Source organism: Triplophysa dalaica, chromosome 4 (assembly GCF_015846415.1).
Source record: "Triplophysa dalaica isolate WHDGS20190420 chromosome 4, ASM1584641v1, whole genome shotgun sequence".
Classification (NCBI taxonomy): Eukaryota; Metazoa; Chordata; class Actinopteri; order Cypriniformes; family Nemacheilidae; genus Triplophysa; species Triplophysa dalaica.
The window spans coordinates 19,691,920-19,704,042 of record NC_079545.1 but is presented as its reverse complement, the minus strand read 5'-3'; the positions used below and the strand labels follow the sequence as shown (position 1 = coordinate 19,704,042).

Here is a 12,123-nt window from a genome sequence, read left to right as displayed (position 1 = left end):
GTTGTATACAAATATCACTAGACCAACTCAATGGCAATCTGAAATGCAAATTTAATTAAAGTCCCAGTGAAATAAAAAATGACAATGCCTATTTTTTCATGAAATATTGCAGTGTTTATTGAAAGATGTTAATCAATGTGGGTCATTCTCTTTTCAAATATCATGTGCTCTTATAATCTTTAGTTAAAATTTGAATGATGACTGAAGTATGATAGGCGGCTTGGGCAATGCAGAGCCATTGAGAGAGAGAGTCGCGTCAAGTTCAATGGAATAGTTGTTTCACAGCAATGGCGGTTCATGGAGGCTCTCAATAGTTCCCGGAAGTTACTTGTTACGCATGGAGCTGCGACTAAACAGACCAACTGAGGGAAACTTCTAACCAATTTAAAGACCTATTTAATTAATAAAAAATGAAGAAATAAAGCATTTAAAGAGAAAATATAACTTCATGGAACTATCTGAAGGCTCCATGAATCCTTGAAGCTCCATCGTTTTGGACTTCCGTTGGCAGAACTCTCGCTCTCTCTCAATAGGCTTGTTCGAATTAATGCGGTGCCGCAACATCCGACAGGCGGATGACATCAAAGAGTGATTCTAAAGCAAACTTGTAATGGTTTTTTGAAACGCTCTCGCTGTACTTTCATGTCATCCACCTGTATGCTCTTGCGACGCCGCATCAAGTCGAACAAGCCTATTGGCTCTGGGGCGAAGCATCAGATAACGTCTCCCCTTCAACATTCAGTCTGCTGCCAGTGCCATTTCTAAATGGAACAGCTGATTTTATACATCCAATCAAATCAGATAAAAAAAGATGAAAGCAACGCCCACACTTTTTCTCATTAGACATTCTATTTCACTCAAAGATGTGTCAAAATACGGAAATAAATTGTCGCAATTTCCGGGTCCACTGGGACTTTAAAAGCATCTGTTTAACACTTCATGTTGACTAAACTCTCTTTAATCTTAACAGACATATTTAAAACCCCATAAAACACACAAATACATTTCTCAGTGAGTTATATAAATGCCAGGCCTTGAAGCATTAAAAAAAGGGATACAAACAAACACATTAACGGTTATGCTGGTATTGGTGGTGAATTTGCACTCAAATGGCGAGTCATTAAACATTTGTGTGGATGGCAGAACTTTGAAAGCTCTTTCAAAAACAGAACATACAGCACACTCAAACAAATATTGAAAATGTTTTATATTTTAGAAGAACTCACTAGAGGTGACAATTTCCATAACATGAAAAATATACATCGGTATTTTGTCTTTGTACATTAGGCAAAAGAACTGCAGTAGTATGTCAGAGCCAGAATAAAATTAACCAGAGAAGTAAAGATTGTAGGAGAAAGGGGGAAACAGGCATGCGCGTGTACACACACACACACACACACACACACACACACACACACACACTGCCTAACAATCATGCTTAATTTCTCAAACACACGCTCATACATACAGGCGCACTCAGTCGAAATCACAGAAACCTACATATAAAGCATGGCTAAGAAACTTATCAAAGACACCACAGAAAAAAAATAAAAAGGGAAAACCTATGCAAGCTTCTTACCAGAAATACAATTTAAACATGTCCATACTCAAGTGGGCAAAACAGAGTTATTGCTACACAAAAAAAAAAAAGAGATATTCAAAATGCTGGTACAGGTATTATGGGAGAAGACTCGCATATTCACATAAGCTTTAGAGGATTCTGAGAAGTTCCTCCCTTTAGCTCCTGTTTGATGCAGGGCATGTAACAAGCCAAGCAATAGAATTGGAGGCACTTTTGAAAACTAAACAGAACATAAAACATGCAAAAAAAAAAAAAATCACATCTGATGGGTTTCCTTGACACTGCCGCCTCACTTCAAAAACAGAAAAAAGGAAAAAAATCAGAGCCTGACACTCAAAATGCAGTCATCCTTTGTATATGAGCGCTCCCCCCGACCCATTTAAAACCAAATCAGAGAAATACCTAGTCTATTAGAAAATGGCCATGCTTTACAGCTAATTATTTTATACCTGAAGTGTCCCGAGTGAGAAAGCCATCCAACATGATGAGCATGCTTCATAATTTCAGCTTAACCCTGCCTTCCCCATCCTACAACTGGATCAAATCTTGAGTGAGAAGTGCAGAACTTTAGTTCAATCTGACAGGTGAGTGTATGAGGCCGCTCACAGCTGTAACAGATCTGATAGACTCATGAATGTGAGGCAGTAGGAGGAGAGTATGAAGATGGACTATTCTCTTCAAAAACTTTATAGGATGTCACACTCTAACTACAGATCTGCTATTTTATTTGGTACTAAGTCGCGCTGGATGGACAGAAACAATTATATATTATCCGGTTTTTATGTCTGTGCTATGTACATGTCTTTACAATTTCTTCCTGAAAGTTGTATCAGTTCATAGACTTGGAAAGAAGAAAAGATTAATCATTTGAAAGTTTTTTTTTCTCTTTTTTGTTGGCACTTGCTTGGCGTGTTCTATCAGCATCTGTGATGGCCATATATTCTGATGTAGCCTATTAGTGCCAGTCTGTTACTGCCAACAATCGATGAAAACCAGTCCAGCAATAGGGTGGTAGAGTGCAAGAAAACAGTGCCATGATGTTTCTCAACTGGAGACCTGTCAAAGACAAAAGAGATATTTTAACAAATTAAATATTAAAAACCTAATAGAGAATAAAGGTTGTAATAATATGTCCATAATGCAACTTATAAGTAAAACTAGATTGATCTTTAAATTCTACTAGGGGACAAAAGAATCACCCTTTTTTCCTTTTTTTTGTCCATTAAAGGAACAGTTCACCCAAAAATTCTGTCTTCATTTACTCACCCTGAAGTTGTTCCAAATCTTTTCTGTTGAACACAAACGGAGATATTTTGAAGAATGTAACTACCACTGTAATTTTGCCTACTATGGTAGTCAATGGTGGCCAAGAACTGTTTGGTTCCATGCATTTTTCCAAATATCTTTCTCTGTCTTCATCAGAACAAATAAATGTATTGAGATTTGGAACAACTCGAGGGCGAGTAAATGATAACAGAACTTATAATTTTGGGTGAACTGTCCCTTTAAGGCATCCAACTGTAAAGGTCTTAAAGGAGTCATATGACATGGCTAAAATGAATATTATCATTTGTTTTAGATGTAATGCATTGTGCATTCATGATTTAACGGGCGGATTTTTAACAAAACTCATTGCTGTGAAAAGCAAGGTGTGCTATGATTGGCCAGTTAACCAGTGCGTAGTGATTGGTCGAATACTGCAAGTGTGTGACTGAAATGTAACGTCTCTTACCATATTTGGAACATCAGGTTCCAAAGCAATTGTACTGACAGTACTGACTTGTGTTTACATTTGGGCGGTCTTATTCAACTCATAACACAAACTGATGTGGATTTGTGGGGGTGTGGTCACAGGAGGCGTTTCAGCCAGGTCTTGGTGAGCATTCGGTTGTAAATAGATATGTCTAATATATGCATGGGCAACTTATAACACACCAAAGACACTGAAAAACACGTGGTCGCGCCATGTGACCCCTTACAAAAATGGTGGGTATGGGTAAAAAAAATAGAGTCAATAGTATTCTTAACTAACACTCTTTAATTTGAATCACCACAGCAAAAACAGGCCTTATGAACTTGTTCTAACAGGTTAGCCTAAAACATTACAATGGGAGAATCCACTTAAATTTACAAAAGCCTAATTCAGATGAGATTAGTTCTTAATTTAAGGAATAATTGATGACGGGCCGTTGAATTATTAGAAGGTTAATGCACACCCCGAGGTGGTAACAATGCAAACTTTTTTTTAATAATTGAATGGCCCGGGTAAATATTTCTGCTTATACCAAGGTAAACACACTACAAGACATTGTTCAAATGTTTAATTTCAATGTTATTCATTTTATTTTATAAATGTCTTTTAAATGCTGTTGATAGTAAAACTACTTTCTATGCCATCTCATTTCAAGCGTCCGTGGGTGTGTGGGACTGGCTCTCACTAAATCCTCGGTGATTCGAGTCTGATCCGTGGGTGTGGCTTGTTGGTTTTGACTAAATCCTCGGTGTTTCAAGTCTTACAAAACCTTTATCCTACCCTACCCTAACCATCTAAACTATCTATGATTATTGAACTTGCCAAAAAACACGGTTGAATGATGGTCGTCAGAGCGAGCGAGGGACTGCCCACACATCTGCTTGTTTGCAATAATATGACAGAAAAGTCAGTGATAATAAATTATTTATTCCTCATATTGTTTTCTTCAGCAGTAATTTTTTTAAAAAAAAGTAGGTTTATCAAAATATATTTGATATCAGTTATATGCAGCATGAAGATGAAAACGAAACAGTAGCCTTTCAGTGTTTATAAATGCATGTAGTTTTTCTATTAAGTTATTTTATTTCAGTGTATGTATTTCTTGTTTTCGAAATGCTTTGTTTATTGAAACGAAACGGCCTAAAGATTGACATTATAAATGTCAGATCAAGAGCAGGGTGCTGTGTGAGGTGATGTTCTGTATGCTACACTATAACCTTTCTGTTGTTTAAACTTGGCAAGTCATATGGAACTATAATGCGGTCAGCAGACCTGGAACACCTTCATAGGTGTGCATTTACTGAAAGTTAACCGATAGAATAATACCCATAGAATGTTTGTCAACCCATAGGCGTAATTTGTGGGTGGATGGGTGGGACATGTCCCCACCACTTTTTGCCAAAGCCAATTTTGTCGCAACCACTTATTGGAAGAAGTAAAACATAAGTATTGTCTATTTACTCTGCAAGTAGCCAGCCTTGAAAGCAGATGCTATTTATACTAACTCTATAAATATAGTTTCAAATTGGAATAGATAAAATGTAAGAAAGGCACAGGAAAATCGACTGCTCCAGTGGCGTAGAGCTTAAAGCATGCGTTACCTTCTTCATGTCGTCCTGGGTACGGGACTGCTGTTTGTTGAACGTATCAGATTGTAAATGTATTTATTTTTAATAAAATTATGAAAATATTTGAAAATGGCTGTTCAAGTCATGTACCAAACATTTTGCGCTTAGTTGCACGTTGGTGCTATATATTCATCCTTATTTTTCACGACATGCAGTTGCTATCGTCTACTGAAAGATTAATTACATTTTGATACTTTATAGGAGTTCAAAACAAAATTTATTAAGTTCATTGTCCAGTATATTTGTAGCCTATCGGGCAATGCCCATAGTAATAAGTGAAAATACTTTTTTTTTTTAAAGATATCATTTTTCCATCCGTTTCCCCTGTATAATTAAATGTTTGTCATTATTAGCAGCGGGTTCCCAAATGACCCACCGAAAGGTAATGTGTGTAAAACACCAAATTTTTTACATAGGGACAACAAACATTCGTTTCAGTAGTTTTTATTTTATCACAAATAAATATGTTTAATTACGTACGGCAACAGCCATCCTTACATATAATAAAGCACAACATGCTTAAAATGATCTATTGATAGTTTAAAAACAAATGGAAGCAGATCTGATATGTAATGCGAAAATTTTAAATAGTGATTTCAGCGGATTCAATATTTTTGTCATGCGTCATTCGCACTAATGTTACACCACTGAAGCCGTTGATAAAGCGCCACAGTTTTTATACTGTTTTCTGGAGGAGTCGACGCCTACATTTTATGCGCTTGTGACGCCCTCATGAATATTCCCAACGAGTTATTACAGAAACAATTTATTAAAGTATTGTTTGTGTCGTCTTTGTCCCCACCGCTCTTCTAAACAAAGTTACACCACTGTGTCAAGCAATCAGATTGAAGCCTTCAACAGGCCTGTGGTATAAGGGTAGTAAAGGTTAAAATTACTAGAGCTCTGTGAATTTAATCCTGTCCGAATCTGCCATGTCGGTCGATTTTCCCTGACATTTCTTGGACTGTGAGGTCACGAGACTGTTGAACATTACATAAAATTTTACCTTATATAAAATCCACAGAATATGCTCAAAAAACATGGCTAAATGCAGCCCTGAGAGACTTACAGTTGTAAAACTATTCTCGAAGGGGCCATTGGTCAAAACTGTCATTGTTGAGTTTTTTGTAAGACACCGTTTATACTTTTAGTTTATACATTTGACAAAGATATAAGATCCAAAAGGTAAGGGATTCATCTCTTTATTGCCTTGATTTGCATTAAAGATTAAAAGTACTTTGACCTAAAGGTTTTATTTTTGCAGTATATATTTTTAAGTTTTATATTTTTCCTGTAGCTCAGTTGTAAGAGCATAATGCTAACAATGCCAAAGTTGTGGGTTCGATCCCAGGGGATTGCAGATACTTAGAAACAAAATGTATAGGATATTTCAATGTAAGTTGTTTTGGATAGAAGCGCAAAATGCATGAATGTAAATGTAAACAAACACTGTTTTTACAGATATTCAAAGAGTGCTCGTGATTTTCAATTTGAGGACGAGAAAAGTAGTGGCAAATTCCACTTGCTTACCCTGAAAATAGTGAAGCTACAAGCTGCTGGATGAATATCACTCGAAGGCTGTTTCTTGGCTCTTTCTTACACAGCGGGCAACTTTTCTTTTGAATTCACCATGTCTGTCTTCCCTCCACTCTTTCTGAAATATTAAAACAAAGTAAGTGTGAAATGCAACTTACCCTGACATTAGTTCATATCATTTCATAAAAGCAGATTGTATTAATAAATACTTGACAACTTCTCATCTGACTTACTGCAGCATCAACGTTGGCAGGAGAGTCTCCGTTAGGGTCTGCTAGCATAGAGATGACGCTAATCATGATGGTCTCTACAGTGTGAATGGGTAGCCAGCGTTCCTCTGGTTTTTCATAGCCATATTTATCCTCCCCCGGTTCGTGTAATATTGAAATACAAACGTCACCGTTCTTGTCAACTGCAAAACAAGATACGAGATACGGAATGAGGGAAATTATTTCTAAACATTAACTGCCTTTAATAAAAATGACATTTGATGGATTTAAATACAGAGTAGGGGATGGCTGCATTCCTATTGGTGGCTTAAAGCACTGTCAAATTAACATACAAATTGTCTAATATTAGCCTATAATAATTTCATAAATAATGGGAAAGGGATATATAGACTTTGCAACATTATAAACAAACAAGGATAGATAAATACTGCTGTAAAAGACTGTAAACCCAAACTTACCATTTGGATGCCAAATTTCCGTTATGAACTTCATTTTAGGAGGCCTGAGAGGATAGTCTTTGGGAAACGTTAGATGAGCTTTAAAGACACCACCCTCACTGAAAACACAGAATACAGCATGATCAATGTTTTACTCAAGATATTATGATGGTACCTGTATGGACAAATTTTAATAAAACTGCTTAAACATTGCCAGTTAGGCCTACCCGCTAAAAGAGATGATAAAACATGACTCCACACACTACATAAGTATATATTTAGTAAAACATGGGCGATGGGCTTTATCCATGTGTGACTTCGGCGTTTCACAGGAAGAACCCTAGGCAGCTTCCGGTTGGGGAGACTTAAAGAAAAGAGTAGAAAATTAGAAAAGAGTTACATTTAGCAGATGCTGTACATTGCGGCACACAGCAGTGGTATACAGAAGTGTCGTTCTACCATATTTTAATGTTATAACAAAATGTTAACTTATGAAAGTATTATTTCATATACAGTATACCACTATATACCACTGATGTGTGCCGCAATGTACAGGATCTGCTAAATGTAACTATTTCCTCATTTTCCCATTTCTCTCTGCTTTAAGTCACCTTAACCGGAAACTGCCTAGGGTTCTTTCCTGTGAAACGCAGAAGTCACACACGTATATAGCCCATTTTAAGCTAATCTAAAATTCTAACCCATTCTTTTGTAAGCAATGACAACAACAGAAAGACACTTACTAGAGTGTATCAGGAGGACCGATTATAAGCACTTCCCATCTGTAGAGGTCATTATCATCTATTAAACCAGCTGAGAATCCTTCCACGGGATTTTTGTTCAATTCTGAGAAGAACAGACAAGATGCAGATGAGCTTCTTTTTAATATGAAAGAATGACAGGCAAACCTGTTCTCAATTTGACAATTCAGGCTTGCATGCAACTGCTCATGAAAGAATCTATTCCCTTAACAGCTTTTCTCATATATATATATATATATATATATATATATATATATATATATATATATATATAGAATAGAGAATAATAATAAGACAAACTATTCTCCGGTCACATTTCAGACAACAAGAAAAGACAGATTTGCCTGTTTATTATCAGATCAAATGACTGAGCCTGGAGCCAAAGAACAGCAGTCTACTGGTGACTTTGGCCTCTGATTCTGTTTTCGCGGCAAAGACAGCTTACTGTGTCCTAACAAGAGACAGCAAAACAAAATCACTGGAGCTTTAAAAGATGAGCACCTCGCTGACAAAAACAAACCAACAGTTGGGTCATCTAGTCTTACGTATGGTGTCATTTTTATGAGCACGTGAATCACTAAGACAGTCTTGCATTCGAACGAAGCGTCTCTAATGTGACACACAGAAAAAAAAAGTACAAAACACAAATGAAGCTTTTTGTCTCTTCAAAAGTGTCTCAAATCCTATTTCTAAAAAATCTCATTGTTACAGAACCGATTCTGTAATGGTAAACAGTAACGAACACACAATTACTCCAACCTTCCAGACATGCAGTCAAAATCTCACAGAAATTCTCACAAAGTTGTGCCCACATTTATCCAGGCTGGTGTCTTTACAAACACACATAAATGGATGTTTTGGGGCTTTTGTTCTCTCACTCCTACAGAGGGTTCACAGAGTTGACAGTGAGTTCACTGAGACAACCAAAACAGCACTGATCCCTGAATCAGTCAATCATCTGGAGTGCCAATGCAGAACCTGACGCCATGACAGGCTGGTGTGCTGCTCACCCTGTCGACCCTCGGAAAGAAATAGACAAGCTGTCACTGTTTATGCATGCCTGTTAGTGTAATTGTGTAAAACGAGCAATTTGAGGGGGATGGGGGTTGCTTCTTCTGTTCTCAGTGTCCCCAAGGAGAAAGCTGTCATGATCAGGACTAACATTACACAACAACATCTTTGAGATTTAAACTGAATGTGTGTCATATGCTTAGTTTGACCATTTACAACTAACTGCACTGCGCAAATGGGGCCCCGTGGAGAAATCCTCCACTGGCTCGAGCTCACTAAAGCTGACACTCGCATATCATGTTGCTTAGACTGCATGTATAGTCGACAAAGAAATGAGAACAATGATGACACCAATAATAGACTATCTCCTTTAGTCTAAAAACATAAACAAGATCATAAACGTAAATCTGTACACGAGTAAGGCTGGGGGTCTCTTAATTATTTCTGTACCGGTGAGGTGGTTCTCAGACAGAAGCCATCTGTCTACTGTCTTTTAGCTTAGCCGGTTAGCCGTCATAGAAAAACAAAGGGATTTGATCACCCCGCTGCGGGGAAGATGGGCACAATCTACCACTTTTTAACATCGCCTTTCTCCCTAGTGCAAAACAACAGTGTCTCGATTGATCGCGACAAGGCGGATCGCTGAAACTGGACAAATGACATACTTTGCTGACGATAAAAGCGACGGATGCTAATGTGCAAATAGCGTCCGGGTACAGATGTCAAAACATGGGTTAGCCGACATGCGAGCAGACCGCCCGGCCAACTGGCCCCGGTCCTATCTTCAGAATTTGCCTGACATTTTACGCTCACGTCAACAAACCTGAAAAACGTTTTAATATGTTCGTTATTGTTGATACAATAACCGACCAGCTTGTAGTTTTACACGGTTATAAAATGTATGAAAATAAAATGTTAAAGTAACAAAGGGGTATCGTGCTAGTCCGCGGGGCAAAAAGAGCGGAGGAGTTAGCCGCTACTCGGCTAATTTTGCTGCTAACATGCTAACAACGTATGCGGAGTAATGCAATAGCCTGCTAGCTGCTAAAACTAGCGGCTAACTCCTCCGCTACTGCAGCACCGGCGCATTTCCAAGCGCTGGTTAGCCATTGAGCTTGGTTGCCAAACGCCAAAAATTACCTGCTAGCTGTCTCCTGAGTAACAGTGCTGATTGGGGCTCCGTCATGTTTTTGAGAAGTATATATATTCTAAGTCGACAGTCGTTTGCTTCACTAGGGAGAAAAAAATGTTTGCGATTTCTTGCACGTCTTTCCGTCTTTGCTCTAGTCCGTTTTGCTCAACATTGTGTTCCGGTGTGCGCATGCGCCATACTGTCCGTGAGGCCGAAAAGAAAGCGCGCCCGATAGGACTATGGGCGACGGATACGCGCATGCCACCAACACGTGAAAGCATAGAGCAACCACTAGGTCCAGAAAACATCAGAGCTGTTTCAGAGCACAAGTGCAGACTTGTGAAACTGAAGAATCAGATATGAACGAATCGAATTATGCATAAATTAATATAAGCAATTACATTTCATTAATTTATGTTCCGAGGTTGATTGTTTGTTGCTAGGCTTGTTATTTGTAAAATGTTTATGTATTGCCAAATCGGTCAAGTAGGGGTCTCTGCAGGTCGTAGAAATAGGCTTGCCGAAAGGTAGGGGGCGCGCCGTAAGGTTTTCAGTTGGTCAGAGTTGCTCTTCCTAGACAACTGAGTTGACCAATCAGCGTTAACCACACACATACGTCATTTATTTTAAACAGGAAGAAGGTCGCAGTAAGGTGTGTGTAATGCAAAGTTTGCAAACTTGTGAACATAAGCGCTTAAAAAATAAAATTGTAACAGACAAGTCTTTGTTTTTGCTAAGTTGATTAATATTAAACATCAGAAGGTAACTGAACAGCTCTTACTCTTTTAGAAGCAGCTGTCGTTATGTTTTATGAGTATTTCAGTCATTCTGCACGTTTTTGTTTACATGTTGGGTACTAAATCATAGTTGTACTAAAACGATAGAAATGCATTTTACTGTATGATAGCTATGTTGTTGCTATTCTATCATGACACCAGGGAAAGCAAATTATTTTAACTTAAAAAGCTTTGTACCACCCTTGAATTAATTATTGTACTTTGCTTTTGATTGTGACACTTATCAGCTGTTCCTTAAATATCACTTATTTCTAAAAAGTTCCACTCCAATATATGCAATCCCCATACATTCATTTTACATTAACAATAAAAAGCACTATGATATTAACACAACACTATCCTGCTTCATTTCGTTTTCATTTTAAATTCGGTTAAGGTAATCTGATATGATTATTTAATTTATGATACAAAACACAATATTTTATTGTAAAGTATAAGACGTGTGTACAATAGGACAAAAACAATACACAGGAGGGGTCCAAGACTACGTTTAACAAATAAATCGGTCTGACAAACAAATAAAATGGTCTGATTCATCAGACCAACGGTTGCCAATTATGAAATGTAATCAAAACTCATATTATCCTATGTTACCACTAAAGTGACATTAGAGCCAGGAGGCAGTTTTAGGTGTATTTGCTGACATCAAGCTGTTCTCGGCGGCGCTAACAGCCCGGTGATCCCGGGGAACTCACACCACAGAACATGTCTAGGCCCATTTTAAAATAGGCCCCAGTCTCCAAAGAGTAGAGATACATTGTGCAGTATATTTGTAAATCAAGGCATCATGCAGGTTGTTGGTTTAATATTGAAAATCTTCGATACAAAAACACCACAATGAAAAGGTGGCTTTGGATGTGGGCCAATAGCGTTAAAGCGGATGGGAAACAGACAGCTTTTGCGACAAATTGAAAAGAACTCCCGGCACACTCCACCTTTCGGCACACCCAATTCATCGACCTGGAGCGACCCAGTCTCAAATGGGTCAAGTTCACCCACCAGGCGATAGGAGAGAGAAGCCTAATAAATTTGATATACCTGTTTAATATTTTTTATTTTGCAGGTGTGAGTAAATCTGATTTTACATTTACTACAAATTACTTTTACAAACGAAAAGTAGTTTACTGGTTTCATCTCAGTTTTATGCTTATATATCAATACAATTTAAAGGCATAGTTCGCCTAAAAATAAAAATTCTTTCTTCATTATCCCTCATGTCAATCGAAACCTGTATTACTTTCTTTCTTCTGCAGGAC

The 12,123-nt window shown here is 37.8% G+C and overlaps 1 protein-coding gene across 1 annotated transcript; it reads right to left on the bottom strand.

The window, feature by feature from the left end:
• Positions 1–1,189: 1,189 nt before the first annotated feature.
• Positions 1,190–10,329, bottom strand: ube2g1a (ubiquitin-conjugating enzyme E2G 1a (UBC7 homolog, yeast)). Its single transcript, XM_056746504.1, has 6 exons — positions 10,079–10,329; positions 7,910–8,012; positions 7,188–7,285; positions 6,733–6,911; positions 6,494–6,617; positions 1,190–2,638 (listed from the first exon to the last, which is right to left on the bottom strand). Exons 1-5 carry the CDS (start codon positions 10,122–10,124, stop codon positions 6,531–6,533), a joined length of 513 nt encoding a protein of 170 aa, XP_056602482.1. The 5' UTR covers positions 10,125–10,329; the 3' UTR covers positions 1,190–2,638; positions 6,494–6,530.
• Positions 10,330–12,123: the final 1,794 nt, after the last annotated feature.